The 26651-nt window shown below is 38.0% G+C and overlaps 1 protein-coding gene across 9 annotated transcripts in view; it reads right to left on the bottom strand.

Annotated features, from left to right (window-relative positions):
- Positions 1-26651, bottom strand: part of TJP1 (tight junction protein 1) — a 160177-nt gene that overhangs the window by 23428 nt on the left and 110098 nt on the right. For 8 of the 9 annotated variants that reach the window (XM_064456573.1, XM_064456570.1, XM_064456571.1 and 5 more), the window contains 10 exons: positions 20330-20386; positions 14206-14330; positions 13885-13987; positions 12191-12470; positions 11498-11601; positions 10574-10742; positions 10068-10212; positions 3838-3974; positions 1258-1363; positions 264-414 (listed from right to left, as the gene is read on the bottom strand). In XM_064456573.1, coding sequence (XP_064312643.1) covers positions 264-414; positions 1258-1363; positions 3838-3974; positions 10068-10212; positions 10574-10742; positions 11498-11601; positions 12191-12470; positions 13885-13987; positions 14206-14330; positions 20330-20386 — 1377 coding nt within the window. Of the gene's footprint in view, positions 1-263; positions 415-1257; positions 1364-3837; positions 3975-10067; positions 10213-10573; positions 10743-11497; positions 11602-12190; positions 12471-13884; positions 13988-14205; positions 14331-20329; positions 20387-20855; positions 20892-26651 lie in introns of those variants that run through there. The other variant, XM_064456577.1, reaches the window with a different exon arrangement.

The following is a 26651-nucleotide window of genomic DNA, read 5'->3' as shown; positions in this document are numbered from 1 at the left end:
TCTGACAGTTTAGTGACCCAACAGTTAAAAAAAAACTTGAACAACTTTATATCAACTGAATTAATCTATGAAATTGGATGTAAAATTTATTAACCTTCCTAGCAACAGTGCAGTAACAGGAAATTTTGCTGCTATTAAGTTATCTAATAAGTACATACAGAAAGAAAATGTACACACTACAAAGGCAATATATTCAATACTACAGAAAGAAAACCTACTTCGGTACAACAAAACATTTGTACTGTTAACTGTTTTTGACATACCCTGAGAATCTGGTCCCCTTCCTCTAATCCTTCTTTTGCTGCAGGGCTGTCTTCCAGAACACCAGCTACAAATATGCCAACATCATTGCCACCTGCTAGTCGCAAGCCCACACTATCTCCTTTTCTGAATTTTACCAGTTTCATGCTTGGCCTAGAGATTTAGAAAATATTCCGCTTAGAGGTGTAACAGCATAAAAAGTCCTGGTAAATTTGAGACAGAACACATGCAAAGAACTAATTTGCCTTTCATTTCAATTAAAGAATATTACACTATGCATAACATTAACTGCTTATTAACTGCAGCATTACATCACACTCATTAGCAGCACTGCAAAAACCCATCTGTATTTACTTGTTTAGTGGGGTTTGTTTGTCTTACACTCATACAGCGATTTAAGTAAGGCACATTGAGACCCTCTTCCAGAGATGTTCCTCCTTTTAAAGAGCTGTGCTGGCATATGGATCTACTTTGGCTCTAAAGAGATTAAGGTGAATTTGAGATGAAACCAAACTAGAATCTATTCTCAGGTACACTAATGTCCATAAAGGAGATCTCAGTCAAAGTAGACTCACTGCCATGACATGACTTTGCATGTTTCTGCAGTGACTTTTATTCACTGCTCTCCAATTATTAGGAGAGGAAAAAAAATATGCTACAGTATCTCTCCTCTTTTCAGGAGGTGGGGACAGGGCAGGAGGGATGGGCGTGCCCAGGGAAAGATAAACACTGCAAATTATTTTCACCAGTTGATCATTGTAACTGCTCATTTCCGTAGAAAATTAATAGACTTAAAAAAGGTCTATGACACAATTTAAGTGCCAACAAGGCTCAGGAATAAACCTAAAGTCTTTATCCTAGTATTTCTGAACAGAAGCATCAGGACATCTTATTAGACTTTACATCAGACCATTTGTACAGGTTATTCATCACCTTGGATAAAAGCTTGGTTTGTTCAAGGACTAGGCAGATTTGAGTACAGTTTAATCACATTACCTAAGCATTCCATCTTCATGGGCTGAACTGGGTAAAGGACCATCAGATGGACTGACTGGCAAATCCACATCTGGCTGACCTCCTTGTGCATACACTGGCTTTGGTTCTATTAAAATATCAAAAGATTTCCAATGTCCATTTCATCATTTAAAGATGAGAAAGTAAAGCTTTACTTAAGAGCTTAATGACTTATTCAGTAGCCTTCCTCTATCCCACTTGAACCCACTTAAAAGTAAAATATTAGAAATGTGCAACAACAGAATACACTCTCACCATGCCATTCAAAGCAGCATAATTACTGGCCTAATTATTACTTCAAGTAAAAATCCCAAAGTTTCCTTTGTACTTCATTTAGTACTCTGAACACCATAAAACTAAAGAACTAGAAGGTTTCATGCTCATAAGACCACTTTCAACCCTGCTGTTTCTCACCTTGATTTATCTGACATAACCTGTTCATTTTCCCTGGCCTCTCTTCTTCCCTCAAGAATTCAATTTTTGAAATCAAAATACCACAAACACTCCAACTACTGCTGCATGACTTGAGGTCAGCAGATTTCAATGCTTACTTTGGTCCAGTTGGTGGTTCTTAAAGATAAGCACTTACTATGGCTCTACTACATAAATTCTCTGGAGTCACTGGGAGGAAACTGCCACTGCTGTCTTCCCTCAGTAATGAGCACTAATATGGGCTCTTCTCTGCTACATGGTTGGTCACATTAGAAGAATTTGTATTTAAGACTTACACCTGCACACTTGAAAAAAGCTGATTTCAAACTAGGTTTGCTTCAAACTAGTGTAATATCCCTGACCTTCTTAACAGCTGTGCTGTGTTCCCTTCAGATCAGTGAACAGACTAGTATGAAATTCGGAATTTCAGACAACAATTTAGTAATAATGCCCTTTCTAATGTGACTTCTGTCCTCACCATAGAGTAACACAGCATTTTCCTTTGAGTCTTTAATGACTCTTTCTTAGCCTAAACTTCTGATAATCCCTCTGAACAAATATGCTCCTTCCACCCTCCTTTGACACAATCAAAGACAACAGTCATCTTGCCATTAGATTAAGCAGCAAACTGTCACAGAATGTACCAACTACTTTTCTAACTACATTTTCATTATGGTCTTTGAAAGATCCTCATCTCCCTAGAGCTTTCTCTGTTACAGAATTACAGGCTGTTACAGGATTATGCCCTTTATTGCACCTTTTTATCTCAGACTACATATTATGCCAAGTTAATTGTATCTGCAGACACCAATTTAAATATTATCTTTTTGTACTGGCCTACATCTCCTCCCACCCAAACCAAATATTTCCACGTGCCTCTCCCCATTCACCAAGAACAGAATATTTCTTCTTCCCCACTAACCAACAAAATCCCCACAGTACTTATTACTTCTTTGCCAGTCCCTGAAACCAATTATTAGTGCATTCCTTTTGGTTAAGAACCATCCTGTCTGGCTTTGTATTATGCCAATTAATATCTCCAATATCTTACAGAAATACAGAATTCATCTTTCTAATCTCACTACCACATCCTTTTTCTATCTTGGCAAATACTTAATTTGCATCTTTTTGTAACACCATTGCAAAAGGTCACCTCCTATGACAATCTTTTTAATAAAGGCTGCTACATCAGAAAACCTACTGTTCTCATTTTCAAGGCCTTTCAGAATCTATCAACATCATAACTCTTCCAATTCTCCATTGAGCTACTGAATACTACATGCAGAAGTGTCACTGCTTATCCCTTAAGTCCTCAAATGTTTTCAAGCTTGAATGTGCTTTCTCTCATTCTACCCAGCCTTTCAAGAACAGCTCCCTCTAAACCATCTGCACAGCTCCTCTTTCTCCACTTGTAATTTCACTAAAGCACCTCCTTCATTAAATCACAGAATAGTAGGAAAATTTTGTAACTCAGCCTGCCCAGAACAGCATCCTGCCACCATATCATCTTATGGTTTTTTCTTTTTATACCAACTGGCTTTTACCTGCTGCCATTTAGCTCATCCTTACGTTTTGGAAAAAAGGGGGGAGATTTTGTTCTGGTTTTATTAGTTGTACTGCACTTGTTAAAATGCCTTCTTGATCCATGACTGAAGTTAAGTGCTACAGTAACAATGCATTTCAGTGTGTTTTGTGTCTTGAGAACAGCAGTTCTAAACTGGCTTAACTACATCCCTGTTTAAATGTAGTCTGCTACGGTAATCCATAAGAACCAGCCTACTGGCTGACTCTTGGAAAAGAACTGATGGATTTCAACCTTCCTTGAAAAAAATCAGAACAAAAACTCTTCCTGACCACCACATAAGAACAGCTCCAAACACCAAAGTTTGACCCCTACGTAATGGGCAGGCCCCACAGCTTATGTTTTCAGGACCAAAACTCTAAGATGGAGTTATGGAGTTAAATGGAGTTATGGTTACAACGGCTATTCGTATTTAGAAATAAAAATAATTAGGACTTGATCCGTTTTAAGACTCTAGAAATCATTCCACAAATATGCAATGGCATAAAGCCTTTACTGGTCATCTGTTCTCAATAGCATGCATATTTAATATATTTTCATGTTTTTACCTGGGAGTGGCGGTGTTTGTTTCTCAGTTCTTTCGACTGCCACCTCTTCCACAGTTTTGGAAATATCATCTGCATTCTTTACAGGTGTAGAGACAGCTCCTGGTTTAGTTATTCTCTCATCTTCTCTGCTTCGAAAACTATATTAGGAAAAAAGATTCCACTCTGCATACAGAATTTCTATGACCTTTGTCTACTATGACTAAAGAATAAATCCTTTCATTTATGAAATTCAGGTTTGGTGGGTAAGGAATTACCCATTACTATTTAGCAAGGTTTTTTTTCTTAGACTATCATATTATTAATACTTTTAACCACTTCTAAATCCAAGCATTTTGTCCCTAAGTTCATGTTAATAAAGGACTTCTCTAGATATGACTATTTAAAAAGAGGAAGGACACTGTGAAATAGGCTGATCTCTGCTTCAAGCACAGAAGTCACACACGTGCTGTACACTGAAAACTATATAAGGAATAGAGAAGCAAAGGGAAGAAGGAGAGAAGAGCTGTTACCATGGTCTTTTCCTCATGGCAACTTGTAGAAATCATGGATTTTTAGACTTAATTCTTAGGCTTTGCTGTGATCAAGCTAATTTATCTGCTCCTTTGTGTGGCAGCTGCCCTGGAACACAAGTGCTGCTGAGGTGGGTCTTGGTAGGGCTTTGCAGAAATAAAAGGTAGAACACAAACATGCCCCTGATTTCTCAGTCTTCAGAGAGAATGATGCCACAGCTATTACAAGACAGGAGTGCTTATCATACACTCAGTCATCCACGCATTTCAGTAAAAAGACAACTTGCTGTTTCTTACACTGTAAGCACGTATAGGAAGACAAAGGCATGTATGACACAGTAAAGAAAAAAAATCTCTTGTTCTTTAAATGAGAGCAACTAAAGCTCAAAAGAACATAACTTCTATTCCTTTAGCTGAAAAGATCAGGTATTTTTATATTGTTATATAAAGGTACAGCTACCAGCTGTACCATAGCAAAACTGAACAGAACACATGCTGTATGGTGAAATGTTAACTGTTACACTCCTATCTGCTGAATAGGGTTGGAGCAGATGAACATTAATAATAAGCTCAAAAAACAGAAGCACATCAATATGCCAAAGAGACAGTCTTAATTCCAGAGCACATACATGCTTAAAAAAAAGTCATAAGATGCTCAAAATATCTATTAAATTCCTGAGAGTTGGCAAATAAGCAAGGATATTAAAAGTGTTTGAGAGAAGTCTGACACAAACAAATCACAGTTTTTTCATAATATCAGACTTAATTGCTGAGGAGGAGAAAAAAGGTACTTCATAGGTAATAACAGCTTGGTCAATAGTGCAAGTCCATCTCCTCTCATAAAGGAGAGGTCTGTGTCGGGGGGAGAAAAGGAAAGTTTGTCGCTACCAACAGCTAGATGGTGCTACTAAGCAATAATGAGTATCACTTCCCATAAAGTACAACTATATTAAAAAAAAAATCCATTATACAGTGTAAAGACTGTTTACTTTAATCAAAACTAATACTTGAAGAGGTGACTTAGGAAAACCGATCCCAGCAAATCTACTCATCCAAGATGTGTAAGAAAGAATAAAAGAAATAGTAAACATTTAAATACAAGCAGAATGTGTCTTCCTGAAGCAACGTGAAGTTTGAACACCAGAAACAGCTTAGCTGTTCAGCCAAAACATACTAAGACATCTCAGAACTTTCTTCTGCTAGTTTTAAAACTGTGTGCCTGAAGTCAGATAACAAAGACAGAATACAGAAAAATACTGCAATCAACACAATCTGGGAAGACACAAGCACCCTTGCATTGTAAGGAACCATCTTGTTACAAGTCATTGGTAAAAACAAGTACAGCAGCCTAATTTTTAAAATCCTTATTTGTGCCTTTTTTACTCAGATAAACCCCCCCTCTTGGGGACTTCCAAAATTGATTAAAATGATGCTAAAACCATTACATCTAGCAAAATGAAAAGGATTTATCCTTTTGTTCCCAAACTTCACTGATAATTTTTTAATTCCTCTTTCATATTTCCAGCATGTTTTCATTTGTACATAAAATTATGTGCATAAATGAAAAAGCTTACATACTCCTCATTCCCTTGAAGATAGTTCTTGGCTTGTTAAAAACAGACACATGCATGTAGCCATTTAAATACATACTAAGCATCTTGCAAACAAAAGTAGTCCTGTAGTAGTGTAAGCTACAACTAATTCCCCTCCCTGTCCAAAGATTTTTGGGCAATGAACACTAATAAGATATTACAGTAAATTTCCCAATGAGCCCTCTCTGTTTCAAGCATTAGGGGATGCTTAAACAGAGCATAATTCTAAAAGAGTAGTGGCTCTATTTTGCTTTAAAAAATAAGGTCAAAACTACTACTGTTACTACACAAGGACCAAGTTCATTTTATATTTCTTCTCTATAGTCTAAAACCACTGTAATTTTATACTGCTTTTATACCTGAATATATAAAAAAAGAGCATAAATATGGAAGAAAACAGCTCTCAAGAACAGTAGCTAAAATATAGACTCTGAGAGCATACAACAAAATAGTCAGGATATTATCTGAACCAATATGTTTCTAGACTGGGCTACTGCTACGCACGTAGACAAATACACCCTGCCAACTAAAATGCCTGAAAAAGGTCAGTTCTACTCTATGTAAGACAAAGTTTAAATTGGAAAAAGACAATAAAAATATAGTTGTGATAGAACAAAAGGAAAAACAGAACAGCAGAAGAGTAGAATTTTTCTTCATTTTACTTAAAATTGTCCAGTAAGCGCTGAATATTTCACATCTCAAGATGATACAGGAAACAACTTGATGCTGTCACCAGTGATGGTGATAGGTGATGGAAACTTGTTAAAAACTGACAGCTGCACTTCCCAAGAGACAGAAGTGTTGTTCACTGTGTGCACTGTGACACTATTGTTTAACAACTGTGCTGTGTCACAAGGCCCCCTTTACCTCACTTCCCCCCCCCCCCTTTTTTTTAAAGCATGCCCAACAGAAACATTTTAAAATAATCTTCAGTTACAAAATGCAGTCAGCTACACACCAGTGCCATTAACTGCAGCTATTATGTCAGAATAAAAAAGATTGCCTGCAACACACAGAATGTTTGTTTGTACATTAAAAGTTTTGAAAAATACAAACATGGAGGCTTTCTCCAAATGTGTTTTTTGCACATATCAAACTGTTTAGCATGAGAAGACAGTAAAAGCCAAGAGGCGTCTTCCTAAGTACATTCAAAATAGGCTTGATTTTTGTCCTACATTCCAGTTTTTCAACTTGGTTTGAAAACGGCCGGAATGAAAAATCTCTCATGCTATATAAGTTGACAACCGTATTTTAGAAGTCAACCTCATCCTTCCAGATATAATTATAATGCCTACTGGGCTTTGCTGAAGCTGAAGGGTTAAACATACCAGAAGACATTTTTGCTATTTCAGTACCCAGGTGAGGAACACGGCTCTCAAGTGGCAGCTCTTCCAAGTTGGTAAAAGGCTGTCCAGAGATGTAATGTGGCAAGCATGCCCACAGCTGGCTGTAAATGCCACTTTTCAGGACGAGTCACACCAGAAGCTTATCTAGCTCAACTTGTTACCACCAGGACTAAGACCAGACAGGTAAGAAAGAGTATGCGACTTCCCCCCAGGTACTCTCCAACTTAGGGTGCAGAGACATCTTTTGCTCATTCTAGCTTTTTAAGTACAGCTTTTAACAGATTATATAGTTGCCTTGTGTTATCTGACATTCTATATTTGAGATGCATTTTTCCTCTGCCTAAACAGTTGTTCCGCCTATCTTTAAAATTATATGTGTCTTTTAAAACTCCCCTTAACCTTTAAAACATTATTGACTCAGAGTTCCTCCTGAAAGCCAGGACATATTTACATCTTATATTTCGACTAGTATGTAATTCAGTATCAGCTGGCTATAAATTTTCCAAGTCTCCAGGGCTACGAGTATTCATCTGTATCTGGAGATTTGTAAGGCTCATTCTCTGGATTCTCTTCAAGACTAACTATAGATAATTTGCAGTCTTCCACAAGTGAAATTAAGAAGAACATGTTCTAGAATCTGAGTTTTAGAAAGATTGTTCAAGAGACATCTGTGAACGTCCTCTGGACTAAATAAAACTACAAGTGCTCTTTAATGCTTTGACAGAATGTTCAAATAGCAACTGTTGTAAAAATTCTATATCTAGGAAAAATGCAGGCACACTGGTGTGCATACCGGTATGGAATACTGAAAGATGGACAACACTGAAGACCCTGCCAGACCCCAAAGCAATACTGAAGCAAGTCTGTTGGCAGATTTCTGTACTCTAGTGCACACCTATAAGTGTCAGTCTGTAGTTAAGCTTCTATGAAAGGACTAAGAAAATTCCCCTAGAATTTCTCTCTTCATTAACATACAAACGCTTGACAGAACAAGGTCTAATTAAAGACTCATTATATTGAATACATTTTTAATGTCCTCCTTAAGCTCATTTTGAGGACATTTTGAACATTTTTTTCCTCAGGTGATTGTTCTCAAGTTTTCCCCCCCCCCCAGATTTTTCACAAAATTTTTTAAAAATGAAGCAGTTGCAACTAGTCTGATCTTACAGCAGATTTGAACTTGCACAAATAACCACTACAAAGAGAAGCTGCTTTTAACATGGTTTTCTTTATGTGGCTCAGGGCCCAGATTTTCTAATCTTTAAAGCGACATGCCCAACAGGAAGTCAAGAGCCGAGGTAGCTCTTGTTCATAAAGTAGATACAGCGGATGCATTCAGAGTTGAGATAACTTCAAAGTTCCTTTTCAGGAAGGATTTAATTCTTCTGGCAGTGTAATCCATAGGGAGGAAGTGACGATCTACCTAAACCACTCTAACAGGACAGGAAAGCACTAGCACCTGGGCAAGTCAGCCAGTTTCACTTTTGAAGGGCCCTCCACAGGCCCTTTTCACACTGCCTTAGAAATGCACATCAAGAAACAAGGTTTTGAATCTGACAGAGGCCTCACAACCTTCACAATCAAATCCCTGCATCTGGGACCCTGCTTTTAAGTATTTCCTACTAATATGAGACTCCTGCTGGAAAAAAAAAAAACAAAAACTTTCATGCCTTGCAGTCCCTCCAAACAACATACATGAAAGAAAAGCAAACTGTCTGTAATCCATAACCCTAAGCAGGTGTATATGCAGCCAAGATCTGTCTTGCAGTTTTATTAGGCCTTAAAATACTTTAAAAACCTTGAGGATGTAAGTGTTATTTTATCTTTGGGCAAACAAAACGTTAATAACCAGTCAGACATATCTTAGTTCTACAGAACAGCCAGCTGCAATTTGTTTTTCAGAATTTGACAGCATCTAAAAATCTTAAAATACAGGCTCTGAATTTGTAACTTGCAACAGATCAGTTTTAACTTTTGCTCCATTACTGTGAGCACTCAGAAGGCAAAGTTTTCTCTGACAAATATTTAGAACAATCTAAAATCCAAATCTGATATTCTAAATTAAAATGCCAATTTCCAACAAACTGTGGAAATGCAAAACAGGACAGATTTAAGTTATTCAAGACTAAAGCTTCACATGGCAGAAGAAGAAAATTCCAAGCCATACAACTGATTACTTCTCTCTGAATTCATATAAAATTAGACTGACTTACTGCAGAATCATGAGTGTCCTGCTACCAAGTTCAAATATTAAAAACTCCATTACAAAAACTAATTCTGCTGTGCAATATACCTCATTTTGTAGGACTTAAATGTACTCAGAAATATAAGATAATTTTTCAAGAAGGCTAGTGAGGAAAATAAAAAGCCTAAGCCTAAATAAAGCAAGATTTCGACAAGTTTATCCAGGTGAGACATTAAATAGGAATGACACTACTAATCATCTCAAATATCCTCGCAGCTAACTGCTTTCTAAAACCAAAATATAATTGCATTTGCTTCAATAACATACATCACTATCAAACTTATATTGTCACTCATACAACCATGCTCTGAGATTATGTTTAAAAAGGGGATAACACTGAAGTTAGAAGGTCAGCCTCTCCTGAAGTTTAAGGAAATTTGGATCATTATCAGCTGCATCTCTTGAGAGAAAAAAAATACCACATTACTACTACCACAGTTCTACATCACATTTGTCACACTGTATAAATCCAAGCACTCCTACAACTTCTATGTCATATTAAATAATTGATTTAAAAATAATACAATGCTGCCATCACCTGCCGTTGCTGGGCTGCTGTGGAGAATGTCTGGAATGGTCTGAAGGCTCTGACCTCTGGTCAGGAGATCGTGAACGACTGCGGCGGGGCCTGTCATGTGATCGGTTGGAATGATCTGATGCCAGCGACTGAATTTCTGAAATGTCTGTTAAATAAAAGTTGGGTTTTTTCATGAAATGATTGTAATTAAAATGGTGGTGTGACCTGCTCAAATGGAAATAAGCTTTTGTAGATAATTTTTATGAAGATGTTAAATCTAGGTTTATTATTTCTAAACAACTAAGTTAATATTCCTGAAAGAACAATTGCAAGAATAGAAACTATCTTTTTCTCCACCATTTTTGAAGGTGTGGATTTCAATCACATTCAAACAAGAATATACCCACACAACAACCTTACTCCTAACTTTTCTCCTTCCCACCCTCTCATGCCATTTAGGTATTTCAGATCTCCACAACACAGGAAATTCTTCTCTCCCTTTGGAAATGAAGTTTATTTATACTCACCATCTCTTTCTGAAGCATTAGCAGAATGAATGCTGTCAGAAAGATCAGGGACATTCAACAGCGTAGCTCGTTCATCTCGCTGAACAACCATCTTCAACTTGCCTTTTGACCTTTCTATTAATGTTTTTGCATCTGCTAAGGACATATTTTCTGTCACTGTGCCATTTATCTGGAACAAAGAGAAGAGCAGATATAAACATATTGCAAAGAACAGTTACTCTCCAGTAAAGATAGTGGTTTTCTGTCTGATTATATTCAGGAATAGCTAGAGATATTTATCAAATTACCACAATACAATGGAAAACTACTGGGCTCATCCCAACTGTAACATAATATAGAAAATTATTTTCATCTTTCAAAGACAAAGCACCTACCACCAATACAGAACTCCTAAAATATTAGTTAGAGTTTTTCAACCAGCATGGCTATATTCAGAAGAGTAAAAAATGGTACATTTTTCTGCACCAACACATTTACAGCAGTACCGTGAAATAAAAATTTTTAGTATTAAATTTAAGATCCCTGGGTATATTGATTGCTACAAAAATCAAAATTTAACCAAAAGGCAAGTTCTAGTGTTGTTGACTAGCAGAACTCCACAACATTTTAGTGTATAACTAAGCATGTAGGGACAAAGACTCATACCATCCCAAATGTTTTCTGTTATGCATCTACAGTGGGCACTATTTGTCTGAATAAGGCCTGGGGAATAATACAAAAACACAACCACCCCAAAAAGGCTTCATGATTTCCCATTTCTTAGAGAGGTTGACTTATACTCATATTTATTGATCTTTGAAATAATTTAATAGAAAAATATATATTCTACTAATGATAATTATGCTATTAAGAGACAGCTAATTATAAAAACAGTTGTATCAATGAGTTTCTCCTTTGAATGAACACCACCACCATTTACCATACCTTCAGTACAACATCTCCTTCCTGAATATTTCCATCTCTTGCTGCCAGGCTATCTTGTGATATTTCTTTCACAAAGATGTGGCTGGCCAACCGTAGACCATACTCTTTTATATAAAGAGCAATAAAAGAAAAAAGAAAACGGATGAAGCTACAGTAAAAAAAAGGAAGGAGGTATCTGAAGATTTACAACACAGCTTCACACAACATTTACACTGGAAACACAAAGAGGAGAGTGAACTTGGCACATGAAGGGCTGCAGTGGTATTACACTATGGATTTACCATTACATCAATTTCTTTTCTAACTCTGCCTGTGACCATAGCTGTTGTTCAATAACTTGATTTAGATGCTACTTACAATTTTCCCCTTTCAGACAAGACAGACACTGAAGACAACTGGAGTATATAAAAGGTATGTAGCCACTGACTACCAGATGTCAGGTGCACAGTTGGGATTTGTTTACACTATGTAATACTTTACCCTTAATTAAGCATGTGTATTTTGGGATGTGAAAAATACCACCAGAAATAAACAGTAGTTCTTAAATTTTCAGCTAGCTACCGTAACATGGGCAAACCAACTGTTAACGGCACTGTTCACACAGTCCATGAAGCCCTTAACACAACATCAACTGAAGAAGTTGTCCTTTAAAAACCAGCAAAAGTCTTAGCAAGAGAATTACATACAAGTTACCTTCATTTTTCCTCGATTTCACCAGTGTTACTTTGGTAGGTTTTGCAGGCTGACTGGAAGTAACCGACCTTCTGTCTGATCTCGGTGATAAGCTTCTCTCTCTGCTAGCACTTCGATCTCTTACCCAGCTCTTCTCATGCCTTCTGTTGGCACTTGGAGCACCACAGCTGCTTCTTGGATCACGTAACTCTTCATCATAGCTATCGTCCTCATTTTCAGACACTGGTTCAGGTTCAGGTCGAGCCACTGGAATCTGAATTTTCTTCATCCTTCGGATAGTCTACAACCAAACAATAGATATCAGCTTCTGGCAGTGTAATACTAATGGTGTTACTAAATGTCAGAAGCCAAGCTAATCCCAAAACTCAAAACAACACACAGATGTACTTGTGAATGCTATGAATTCTCACATCCTCATTATAAAATTCTATCCAATACAGGAGACTCATGAATACAGCTTACTAGGGGTACGTATGTTTTTGAAGTTGTTCTAGTCCTTTTTTGCTTCTGAAAAAGTGTCAAGATAAGAATAAAAGCCACCATAGCATAAAGCAATATCCTGTCTTCACAGAACTGTGTATTTGAATGCCCTCTCTGCTTAAATCCACAAGCCAGTTATTGGCACTGCTGAAGACTACTTTTGCTAACATGTAATCTACTGTACACTCAGCGTGTTTATGACAGTAATGCTCCTCAACTTTGAAGCCTCCCAACCTTCCAAAGCAATGTTTATGCAAGCCATGGAGGAAGGTGAACATTCCCACTGAAAAGTTCAAAGTTGATTTGCACTAACCTAGAAAACTGTTTCCAGAATAAGACCCAACCCTGTTTAAAGGTTTATTTGCTATCTGTACAGAACTGGACCAAGTTATACCATAAAGCTTTCACCAATTGCTTTTCTCTACATAAATCTACACACCAAATTCTTCAGATACTGAAAGCCCTGCACAGCTTGCCACTTACTTTTTGTTTGAGCTTTAATGGGTTGCTAAATCTACACATGCAAAACACAACACGATTTTGCAACTGTATTAAAGCACACAAGAGCACTAGAAATCTATCAGCAGAAAAGCTTTCCTAGAAGCCCTAAAACTCTGTTTTCCTGAATTAAGAAATTGCTAAACACTGTGTATTTGTGTTCTTTTTTTTCTAACATAAATCAAAACCTTCTACAGAAAGCCCAATTGCTACCCTTTAGTGATGACCTGTTCTGTTTTTTAAAGTTCAAAAGCCAACCACTTTGAATAAGCCTACAAAATTATAGGAATTAAGGTAATTATACTTTATTTTGGCAAACTGTTTACTGAGCATAAAAAAGAACTATGTTAGTGCCTGGACAGCGGGTAGAAGTCCTTCAGCATATGGCAACCTTTGGAAAAAAGTACACTCAAGAAAGCCAAGAAATATTAAACAAAGCTGACAACTGAGCTTTTGGCAAACTGAGAACTTGACCATAAAGAAAAGGTGTCTGAAGTATTTAGTGCCACACTACCCAAACATCATCACATTTTAAAATAAAATAAAATTGAGTAACCCACACAATAAATATGTCATGATCATCACTTAAACCTGAACCATCACACAGGTATTATTCAAGTATCATGCATGTATTTCATAGCACACATGACATGATTTCACTTTTGCTCTATAACTACGGAATTTAAGTAAACTAAGTCTTCAAGATATTAACTTACAATTTTGGCATTCTTCCCACTTTTCCTCAGCTGCTGAACAGCAAATGCATGCTCGACATTATCCATTGAAACTCCATTAACCATTGCAACACGGTCATTTTCTCTAAATGAAAAACATCACAAAGCACGGTATAAATACTTTATACCAAGGAGAAAACATTGGGAAATGGGTGTCCCTGAACAAACTACCTGTATCATAAACCAACTATACAAACAGTGACAGATAGATATCTTGAGAACAAAACAATTAGGAGGTTAAGCTACCACTAACAAAGATGAATGCCCCCCCAAGTCAGAACCCAGGTACAGTTTGGCACTTACTGTAGCAGTCCTTCTGCTGGGCCTCCTTTCAGCACATCAGAAATAACTATTGATGTCTCACCACTCTGAAAGTGAGGATTATCTCTTCCTCCAGATATTGCAATACCAAATCCAAATCCAGGGGCCTATAATGTAACAAGAAAGATTTTTTTCTAGTATTTCCATGGTCACAATTCACATTCCTGTGTCAAACAGAAGAAGGTCTTATGGGTAGAATACGAATTTTCGGAATGCTATGCAATCCAAGAACAGCAGAGGCTCTTAAATAAAAAACAACCACCATTTTTAGAAAGCACAGAGTTTCAGACTAACTTCCCAGTCTTTCCCAAGAGTAAAAATATTAGAGTTCCCATTTGCATTTTTATGGCCTGGGCCTCAGGTGGTAGTCAGTAAGACCTCAATCTTCAGTAAATACAAAATACTATGCCACTGTGTTGAGACACTAATTCAAACCCTTATCACTTCCTGCAACACTTTATTTGAGGTTTCACATTATGGTATTTACCCAGCTTTACCTTCCTCAGCTCAGGAACCAACAGGATTGCAGCACACAGGCTCAGTTCTTAAGAATAATACCAAGATCTTGTACCATTAAATACATCAAAACCTTGTCAACACTTGCAAATCATCTGCATCTAAACAAAAGCAATTTGCTTCAATCTTTTCCCTCTAGGGTGACTTGCCACTACCGCAAGGTCAATGCCTCTGAAAAGTTATTCCTGTTAGATATTTCAAAATATAACAATGATGCTTACATTTCTGCCTAGAAGTAGCAAGAGTGGGAAATAAAATAAACTTTCGAAATATAACTGATTTGCAAACTGTCTAGCTTTTCCATCATTGGCCAGAAAACATTGTCAGAAGAATATTACCATTTAAATGCTCTATTTTGCTCAAGAATTTATTTTGAAAATTTTAACTATACAAAATACTGTCACTGGATGAAAAAGACCAGGTTTCAGTTAATTCCTCCTCTCCATTTCACACGGCATATACACTCCATGCTGGCAGACTTATTCCTTCCTTTTTCAGGCTTTTCGACAAACATGACCTAGCTTTAGCAATAAATTTCATCACCTTATTGCAGAACCAACATGGCATCTGGATGTAAGACACATGACATTTTGCTTTTGGGGACAGTAATTACTGCTCAAAACACCTTTTTTGTGTTTTCCCCTAAAATAGAGACGATAAAAGATAGTCCAGGTTTAGCCTGTAAGCAGTGAATAGGACCATACAGTATTAAAACAAAGATTGGGAGATTCACTGTTCAGAAACTGATTTCAACAGTTTCCAAATAACGTTGCCAGGTATGAAGAAAATGAGTTGATATAACAAGTGTGGGGGAGTGGGGAGGGGTATGCCTTACAGCTTCTTTCACATTTATTTTAATTCATTGAAGGAAGACTGGACATCTTTTCAAGATATGTTCCAGCCATATCAACCAGAAATCATGGTTGGGATTCAAGAATTACAAAGTGAAACCCTGTGTCATGCAGGACAGTCTAAAGGATCATAATGACTAGTTATGACCAGGGCTGAGGTTTCCCTTTCTCCTACCACTGCTTCATCTTTCAGTTTTCCATTACTCCAACAAACAAAATTCCGTTTGCACTATATTTGGGTGGGAAAGGAAAGAGGAAAAAAAAGAGAAAAACAGAGACATTTATGCCAAACCTCATTTAAATATTCCCTATCTTTCCTTACATCATAAAAAAATAATCATCATAGTTCTCCACTCATGAAAAGAAATACAGTCATCCGTCTAAGGCCAGCAGAGATGCAGAAACTCACTGTAAACCTTTTCAAGAAGCCCTGAAACAATGCAGTCTTATACAGACAGCAGTCAAAAAAAGACAAGTCAAATACAGGCTTTTTAGTAATGTAAAACAAAGTCGTCAGAAATATTCCAAATAAAAAAGTTCAATCAAACCCTAAATATATTTGAAAATTTAAAAGCTTAAATAAGAAACCTTCCAGTAAACCTCAGCCTACTACTTTTCATTTTATCCTGCTGCCTACCATCATCTGAAGAGATAAACAATAAACCAAACTAACCTCAGAAAACTGAATCCAGCCCCGAGACATGTCTGGAAACAGCAAGATGTTGATCACTACAGATTTTATGAGATATAAATATGTATCTTAAATAAAATTGCATTTTTAAAAAAACCTGCCACATCAAATTCACCTGTCAGATTACGTGACAACACAAGAAAAAAAGAACTGTACCATTTTGCTCTCCCACAGTGAGGCAGCACAGGAGAAGCAGAAAGGTTTGTACATACCTGGTTTCTATTCTTTGGGGGAGCGAGAGACAGACACACAGAATGTGAGTTCCAAGTATGAAAAACCACATAATGTACAAAGTGTATGTTTCATCCTTAAAGTCCTTTACAGTTAAATATGTAAAACCCGAAGATCTCTCCATATAAGATAAACTGTAGCTACCTGACAAGCTTTAAACTTAACTTGAGACTGGCTCAATCTCTTAAGAGCACTCCAGGAAGCTGGAAGGGTAGTAAAGAAAGGGAACAAAAAAATCTTGGTTAGAAGTTCAAGCCTCTCCTCCCCCAAAAAAAAGTTTCTACTAAGTCTTTTGACAATAGTGCTGGAATTCACCAACAACTGTGTTAAATCACAGCAGTCAGACTGGTTATATGCTCTGTTTCAGATTCTCCAAGATACCTGAAGCAAATAAAAAAAGAAAAAACTGATGTTTGAACCATATCGAAGTGCCTGAACTGACACACGTATACTGCAACTACTGGGATTAAGCATACTCTGTCCCTAATTTGTAATGACATCTCTAGAAAGTAAAGGTTATAGAAAGAAACCCTTTAAAAGAAGTGAGCAAAGCTGCGTTCTTCAGCAAAAACTCCTTATGCAAAGCACTCCCTTCTGTCTTGTAAGTCTCATCTTCCAGAGTCTGTATACCATATTATTTGTTTTTAAAGGGCCATTACAGGATCAGAACATGTTAAAAAAAACCCAAAATATCTATCTTTTCAAGGTATGTAACAACACTTCTGGACTGCCCATAATTGGTTTATAAATCAGTAACTTCCTCCTATAACAATGCAGAAACATTTTTAAAATGTTTAATGCCTCAGACACTGACATGTTAAAGAAGCTAATCAGACTACACAGGCAGCAGAATACCTTATATAGTACCTGCTAATGTGGCTTTTTCTGTGTTTTCTTTAGAAAGAAATTGCATACAAATGATATCTAGTTTCCTAAAATTCTATAATTACTACCAAAACTGCTCTTTGTTTTTACAGTTTTGGCTACCTTTACGGAGCCCAAGAGGAGTTAAAGGAGTCCTACTCTGCCATACATAGGAGCAACAGAGTTATAGTAGAGAACAGCATAGGCTTAAAACAAAGTTAAATTGTCAGCACTGGAATTACCAACAGGACAAAAATGAGTCTCAGAACAGGAACAAACATAGTCAAGAATATTCTGTATATCTTTGCTAACACACACCCCACCTAATAAACTACCTGCATTTTCCCCCTATTTTTAAGGCTGGTCATTATAATAGATGTTAGTGGTCTTCACTCATTAACTAGTTTTGATCAAATACCATTAATAGAAATCAATTAAAATGGAAAAAGAAATCATGCTTACATAGTTTCTTTGGGGCACTTGGAGGGACAACAGGTCTGCTTGCCATTAAGCAGGTCTCTTACAAAGAGCCAAAAGTTGATTCTAGACTGACACCAACACTAGGCTTCAATAGGTCTCCAAGGGGAACTTACTGAGGTGTCAGGCAAATTTATTCAAGATCAGACTCTTTCAATGACTTGTCTACCCTCATTTTTGAAGGCACTGACGGAACATACAAGAGTTTGGTGAATCCCAAGGGCTTCACAGGTGTACCAATAAAACAGGAAGCCAGGAACAAGAAGCCTGAACTTTCATCTACCCCATAAAAATTCATCACATCTTAACTGTCATTAATTCCATCATTCACAGCGAGATTACTGCCTTCAGCTAAGCCAAAAATCAAAGGGACATTTTAGTGTGCCTCACTAGAGAAAGCAAGTTTAGTTCTTTAAAATGTTTTTGGGGTTTGTTTTTTTTGTGTGTGTGTGGCTGACAGTAGATGGTCTCTAGCAGTTCTGTAGATCAGCCAAAAGTGGGGCAGATAAAGACACAGAAAATATTCTACAATCACTCAGGGTGGCATTTCAAGTGTATTCTAGTTCTATTAACTTCTAGATATCTTTGAGGGTAAGAAAGATCTGGGTGCATTTCTTTCCTTCTGACTCAACTGAAGTAACCTCATTTACGTCATTATCTAACATTACAAGAATGTCACAAATAAAAAGCAAAATCAAAAACCCCATAAGCGAACATGCGGTTGCTCTCCTAAATCCTCTTCCCAGTGCTAAGGATAAATTCTAAGCACCAATTTGCTTATCATTAGCATAAGAGTTGATTTTGTTGTCTGGCAGATGGAAAACATTGTTTGCTTGTTTTTAATTGGTTAAATTAATGCTATCAAGTTAGTAACGGTACCTGCCATCAGCCTTCAACATCTGAAGGAGAGATACTTACTCATCTAAACCAGTACAGTCAGCAGAAGTTTGGCACATAAAATATCATAATCAAATCACACTTTCACTTCCATACTATACAAGGACTTCTGACTACGCTGCAAGCATAGCCATGATTTCTACTTCCTACCTATTATTTCAAAATTTGTTCAAGGTAGTGTCATATTGCAGCATTTCATTATTCCTTTGCGCACTAACTGAACTTGTCATTTTCAGGTTTCACTGAAGTTACTGCTCCAATTAACCAGAAAATTATTATCTTCAAGAGAAACTAAGCTATCACCAAGTCTACCAGCCAAACTTCATTGCTATAGCATTTTTTGTTTGTTTTTGAATATAAGACAGTATTAATTTAATCAGTAATGAGTAAAAAAAAATTTTACGTTTACACAGGTTCCAGGGATGACTGGACAGCTTCAAGTAGAAAACATAAAGGACAATTACGTACAGGAATAATACTTCTCTCTCAAGAACTTGTTGACATAAAAACTGTTGGAAGTTTTGGAACTGAAGAGTAGCCTAAAGTATCACTACACATTTTTTGAGTTTACTTACTCTTTTCTTTCAACATGCGGCTGCAGTTAGAGACAGTGTACTTTGTTAGCCTTTTGGTCAAACTGAACATAACTGCTCTCTTCTTAAGAGGGCAGGTACTAAAGTAGTTCTTTTGAATCAACAACATGAAACTCAATACAATCAACAGCTAATAGATTTGTGCAGAGAATTAACATATCTGACCAGCTGATCTATTCGTAAACATTTTTAGTCACAAAGGTCCATTCATCCAATCAATGCTACAATTCTAAAATGCCTTGATTCTATGCTGAAGGCAAATTATATAACTTGCTCCCTTGAGAAAACTCTTGTACATCACCCTTTTGTTGGAATGAATATAGCTATTTGGGCCAGGATTCCATGGTCACTTTAATACTAAGCTGCTGCCAGAAATGGCATCCCACCTTGTTCTGACTTTCCCTAAGGAACTCATTCCTTACCGCCTCTCTGTACAGCTTCACAATAGCTATATCAGAAATCAATATAAGAGTAACTCAAATAAGAGAAGAGTCAGTCTAAATGTAAAAACCGTCTATTCAGGTTCCTAGTACACATTCGTTTGTGTAAGGTGCACATTCTGACCACCCAAAAATCACTATTTACAGCCACTAATTTAAGAAAGTAGCAAGCAAATAAGGCAGTTTTGAACACATTTATTTATGCTTAACTACACTGTTTTATGGCCCTACAAATAAAGGTTTAAAACATTTAAGTACAGTTAGAAATCTAGGTGTTCATTAACGGTTGTGCTGTAACTACTTTCAGTTACGCACAGAAGTAATCTAAGGCTTTGTTTCTGGCACAGTTATTTGTAGGCAGGCTTATCTCTGAAACCCAACAAACAAACAGAGCTACTATCAAATGGAGCTTTTACAACACTTCTAAATTTAAACAAAGGAATATGACAGTTTCCTTTTACTTCCTGACATCTGGCTTTTTCCTATCGCTTTCAAAAGCTACCAGTATCCTGTGTTAGGCACACATCACCAATTGTATGTACTTACCCTGTGAAGAGTCACTGTGTGTTGTTCCCATATAGCTGTTTCTTCCATTGTTGTGCTCTAAGGAGAAAAAAACCCCCAAGATTAGGCTTCACTATCAATAGCTGTTCTAAACAACTATATAATACCACAAATAGAAACTTATGCTCAAAAGTAACATTAATATTAATATTGAATAGCTACAGAGCAGTAGGGCTGGCTCACTTGTTACACATTTCCTTTCTTTGCATGTCACATCTGAACTTCCTAGGAAAGGGGGCAGAGGGAAGATAGATTTCAGAGAAGTTCTGAAATATATAAAGAAGTTTAATAGGAAGGACTACAAGAAGCATTTGTGATGTGGGCTCTCTTGGTTGCTCAAGCGTACAGTAGAGGAAGCTGGTCCAAGGGCCACTTTCAGTTTTCCACAGCCATCAGCTGTATTTATATTCTAACTTACATACTTCATACTTTTCATTCTCCTTTTGCTTGTTCTAACTGTATGCAGATTACTACTAATTCATGAATGCCCAGCTATAGATTACAGTACCTGTGCTACTGTATTATGCATATAGGTCACACTTAACACACTCCACAGCTCAGCGTAGGCTAATTTCTTTGGTGAACACCAGCACTGCAGAGATAAACAAGGTCCTCTCTAAGGGAACTAGATTAAACAGTAACATCATGACAATATTTACATACCTGCATTTCTGCTTAAAAGAGCAGACACTTGTACTACTTAATGTGCCACCAACAAGCAAACTTTCAGCACGGGGAAGATTGCATGAGGGAGGAAAAACTAGCAGAGCCAAAGGCTTGAAAACAGGCAGAAAGGCAGCAGGAAGCACACAGCGAACAGTATGAAGTCTCCCACTATCCTGCTGCACCATTTTCTACCTTTCCAAAGGTAGCGCCCAGCTTTGCTCCACACCGCCCCATAAGCAATCCACTAACTAAAGAACAGAATCAGAACATGAACATCTCTAAAATATGGGAGTTTAGGTTTTTTAAAATCTGCCTCACTCTCAATTTGTTTCAGTTACAGTAACTCAGCCACTGCAACAAAAAGTACTCTTAACTTTTAATCCAGTCCTGTATTAAAAGAGAGAACAGCAGCAGGAGTGTTTCAATAACCCTGAAAATGAATACCCATGAAAACTCTATCCAATGCCATAACATGAGAATTTGCATCTAGGTTTAAAAAGTGAGTTGTTCACATAGCATCCCAAAAAGCTGTGGGTTTTCCTCCACATTTTGTGCTCTAATTTCAGTTAGTATGCGCTACATAACTGCTCATTTCTCTTTAAGGGTTCACTTCTCCTGAAAGTGTTGGTGCAATTTAATTGGGATATATTTCATTCAAACAGCTTCCGCCCCCAGCTCCATTCAGTATCAAATGCTACTCCTTTGCATTACAAATTGATTCAACTCTAACCCAGAATTAGATTATTTCTCTCCAGCTTTTTAAAAGTTGACCAAATATATATATGAAAACAGTAACGATTTACACAAATCCAACTTTGAAACAAAACAAAATGTTTTACTTGCTAAACCATTAATAAATACTGGTTTTCTTCCCTGTTCCTGATGCTCTCATTCTGTCTCAGCTTTGGCAAGAGGTTTTCAGGCTAAATGTCTCATCAACAAGTGAAGAATTACCTCTGCAAGTAAACTTCTAAAAGAAAAAGCTTTAATTAGATCCAGTTCAGAAAAAGGTACAACAGGAATTCAATAAAGGACTGCAAAAGTTGCAATTCACATTTTGATTTAAAAAGGTTGCCTCATTTGGATCTGCAATTATTAATAAGAAGTTAAGCTGACTGGCTCATTTATTGCATTTGCTTTAGCAACGCCACGCAGGTACCACCACTCCATCGGCAGTCAGGGGCTCGCACAGCACAGTTTGAGCTACTTGGCTAATGAGGCACCAGATTTCAATGTCTCCAAGTTCTTGTGCCTCACTGTTGGAGCTCAGTACATAGGGCATGGTGCAAACACACCGACTGGTTCTGGATACGGTAAAGACTGACAAAACCCATTTAACCAGCTCCCATTAGATCTGGCTGAACTGGCATCCCAGAGTTGGAGCAGGATAAGGTAACAGAAACAGCTAAGCAATGAGTAAGAAAAATGGAAATTACTTATGTAACATGCTTCTGAAAACTGTGAGAAGACTTACTACCTCACAAAAACCCAAGACAAACCGCCAAAATCCCACCCACAAACTCTCCAGCCTTTCTAAAACCAGACAGGGCGCCCACTACTCAATCTACTGACTGGGGCTGCCTTTTTTAATGCCTTCTTCCTTTCTGTAGAAGCTCCATTTTCTTGCTCACATTATCTCATCTACTGATCTATTGTAACCACCTCCCCTAGATTTCACTAATACATTCATTTCAAATTCACAAGACTTGAAAACATCAAATACACATTAGTTAAGACAGCAAACCAAGTAATATGTTATTTTCATTCTTTCTGCATGCCCAAACAGTCCAATCAAGAACAGTGAAAACAGTTCAAAGGCAGCCTGGGGTGAGTTGCTGACTTGACATACCGCTTATGTGAGTTAGTTTCTCATCTGTAAAAAATTGCACTCACAGAAGATGGAGAAGTTTGATGAAGACCTGTGAAGGTATTCACTCTACTAAGCACTGACAACTCAGGCAGAAGAACTAGCTTATACTACCATCAGCTGAGGTCCCTGTTGTGATGCTGCTCTTGGACCATATTCACAAAGTGCTCTATTTCTCATGCAACATTTGAATTTCAGGAATCTTGTAAGGACCTAATTCCCCAAGACCCCTGAACTGGCAAACACTGCTTGTAATTAAGGGGTGGGGGCAGACAGTGTAGGTCTGCCATGATGGTGCCAGACCTGCTGACTGCTGGTGCCAAGCTTGGTACCCCAAATAATGCTACCCACCACTGATTTAGGTGAAATCAAGGTGACTCAGCAAGAACTGAAAAATACATACAGCCTAACACCCCAGAAACTAGGAATATATGAGAATACTAAGATGCTACAGTCTAGGGTTAAAGTAACTTGACAGAGACCATTAAGTATCTTCAAAACACAAGTGGACAACCGACAGCATTCAAACTTTGTGAATTCCAGATACTATGTCTATATTACCTGTTGTTCTCTACATATATTAAGAACAGAAAGATAATGATGGTATCATGACTTCAGTGTTTGAAAAAAGATTTTATGCTTATGCTTTATTAAATTGAAGAGTTTCCTTAAGCTCATCTTAAACACCCTTATAAAGATGATTATATCACAGAACCACAGAATCACAGGTTGGAAAGGACCTCAGGGATCATCTAGTCCAACCTTTCTAGGAAAAGTACAGTCTAGATGGCCCAGCACCCTCTCCAGACGACTCTTCAAGGTGTCCAACGTGGCCGAGTCAACCCTGGGGAGATTATTCCAATGGTTGACTGTTCTCACTGTGAAAAAATTCCCCTCTCGTGTCCAATTGGAATCTCTCCAAGAGCAACTTGTGCCCATTCCCCCTTCTCCTCTCCATGTGACTCCTGCTTGCAAAAAGGGAGTCTCCATCTTCTTTGTAGGTACCCCTTAAGTACTGGCATATGGGGATGAGATCCCCTCTAAGCCTCCTTTTCTCAAGGCTGAACAAACCCAGTTCTCCCAGCCTATCCTCATATGGCAGGCTGCCCAGTCCTTTGACCATCTTCATGGCCATCTCTGGACCCCTTCCAGCCTGTCCACATCCTTTTTGTATAGCGGGGACCAGAAATGTACACAGTACTCCAGGTGTGGCCTGACAAGCGCTGAGTAGAGTGGGATGATGACTTCTTTCTCTCTGCTGGCGATGCCCTTTTTATTGCAACCCAGCATCCTGTCGGCCTTCTTGGCTGCAGCAACACATTCTTCGCTCATGTTGAGCTTCCTGTCCACCAGGACCCCCAGGTCCCTTTCCTCAGAGCTGCTCTCCAGCCAGGTGGATCCCAGTCTGTGCTGCACTCCCAGATTATGTTTTCCCAGGTGCATGACCTTACACTTCTACTTGTTGAACTTCATAAGGTTCTTGATGGCCCACTCTTCCAGCCTATCCAGATCTCCCTGCAAAGCAGCTCCCCCTTCTGGAGTGTCTGCTTCCCCACTCAACTTCGTGTCATCAGGCTACACTTGATGCCGGTATCCAGATCACTTATAAAGATATTGAATAACATTGGGCCCAATATCGATCCCTGAGGGACTCCACTAGTGACAGGTTGCCACTTTGAAAAAGAGCTATTTATCACCACCCTTTGTGTGCAGCCTGTCAGCCAGTTCCCCACCCACTGCACAGACCACTTGTCTAGGCCATAACACATTAATTTCTCCAGAAGGAGGCTGTGGGGGACCGTATCAGAGGCCTTGGAGAAGTCCAGGTAGACAATGTCTGCTGCCTGCCCCATGTTAACCAGGCAAGTCACTTTGTCATAGAAGGCCACTGGGTTTGTCAAGCACGATCTGCCCTTAGTGAAGCCATGTTGGCTTTTCCCAATCACGTGCTTCAACTCACTTGTGATGGCCCCCAGGAGGATTCATTCCATAACTTTCCCAGGGATTGAAGTAAGGCTGATGGGCCTATCGTTACCCGGATCCTCCCTTGAGCCTTTCTTGTAGATAGGGGTAACATTTGCCTTCCTCCAGTCCTCTGGGACATCCCCTGTTCTCCATGACTTCTCGAAGATTATGGAGAGTGACCTTGCAGTGATGTCAGCCAGCTCTCTCAAGCGATGTCAGCCAGCTCCATATAGCAAGTGGATATGTCTGTGGGTTGGTGGGGTTTTAAATTATTATTTAAAGGTTAAAGTCATACATGAAGTTGCAGTTCATCAATATGGAAGTAATGCAACTTATTTGCTCAGAATCTTGGAAGTATCAAATCTTGTTCAACTTTTTCACCTTTGAAATTGCCCTGAGATATAAACATAAAGGTAACATCTTTCCAGAAAGCTTGCTTTGTGGGCTACAAGGGTCCTTCAAACAAGTATTTTTGTTTCCCCTTCTCAACATATTTCTTTCCTGCTTCTGAAAGGCTGGGGTTTTCATTTTTCTTTTTTTTAAAAATACACTTTTCCCTCATACAACTCTTTTACCTTTACACATGCATCTGGGTACCTCCACACATACGTAAGACTGAATTTCCCCAAAGGATTAGTTCTGTACTTAATGCATCAAGATTTTTTCCTTTCAAGCATCACAGAGAAAATAAAATCCTTGCTGTCTACCAGTGTGAGTAATGCTGTTATGTTTGCAAATAGCATTGCTCAGTTTACCTCTACTGCAGTTGAAAAGCTGTGATCAGCAGTGGCACTGGAGCCACCCAGGGGCTTGAGAAGACAGTTCAAGTTCACGTTTGGAAAGGTTCAAACAACAGCCACAAAAATTAGCATTTTAAACCTAAAATAATGCAAGGTTCCTGAGGTGAAAGTTTCTTGTGGGACAGCACTTCTTTAGGCATCTGCGCCTAGAGGAACAGCTCGGACTAAGGCCAAAGCTCCCACACGTTCTTGAAATCAAAGCCAGAATGATTTCCCGATCTTTCTTTGCAAGTCTAGGGGGAAGTACTAGAGAAACTATCTTTCTTGTATTAACAGAAGTGCTTTTCCTACGAAGTTAAGTGTGTCAAGCATGACAAGTTAGATTTTAAGCAATTGTTTACTCAATTATGAACACGTTTTGACACATAAGGTCAAAGGAGTCTTCAATCACCTTATTTCCTATAAATAAGTTTTAAATACCTACTGTTATATATTTCTACACATTTCTCACTAAGGACAGTGAGATTATTACATTATCAGAGAAAAAACATATTTAAGTATCTACCTTAGAACAGGCAGATTTTAATATTTTCCTCTGGCCAACACAAGAGTAACCTACCATGGGAAGCAATAAAGTACTTTCAGTATCTTAACAAACTTGTGGAACAGCATTGACAGCTGTCCTGAAGACAAACAAATTAAGCAACTACTTCTGCTACCTCAGAGAGCATATTGTTTCTGTTCTCTGCAAAACACAGAGAGGCAAACTGTCTGTGACAGATTCAAGTCCCTGCTCTAATCCTTTCAACTGCAGCAAACTACAAGAAACTGAATGACCAGATCACAAACTCAACCATATGAAGAACACTATCTTTGCTCCAAGCTTGCAGCCTCATGTTGTAGCTTTTGTGTACAGCTTACTTCCAATAAAATGGTGACATCTAAAAACTTTCCTAATTGTCCTGATAAAATCCTAACAGCCTTGAGAAATAGTTTTCTTATTCAAGACAAAAAAAAAAAAAAAAAAAAAAAAAGAGAAGAGAAAGAAGTACTGGTAAGGGGCTGC

Source organism: Phalacrocorax carbo, chromosome 7 (assembly GCF_963921805.1).
Source record: "Phalacrocorax carbo chromosome 7, bPhaCar2.1, whole genome shotgun sequence".
Classification (NCBI taxonomy): Eukaryota; Metazoa; Chordata; class Aves; order Suliformes; family Phalacrocoracidae; genus Phalacrocorax; species Phalacrocorax carbo.
This window is presented reverse-complemented; position numbering and strand designations above follow the sequence as displayed.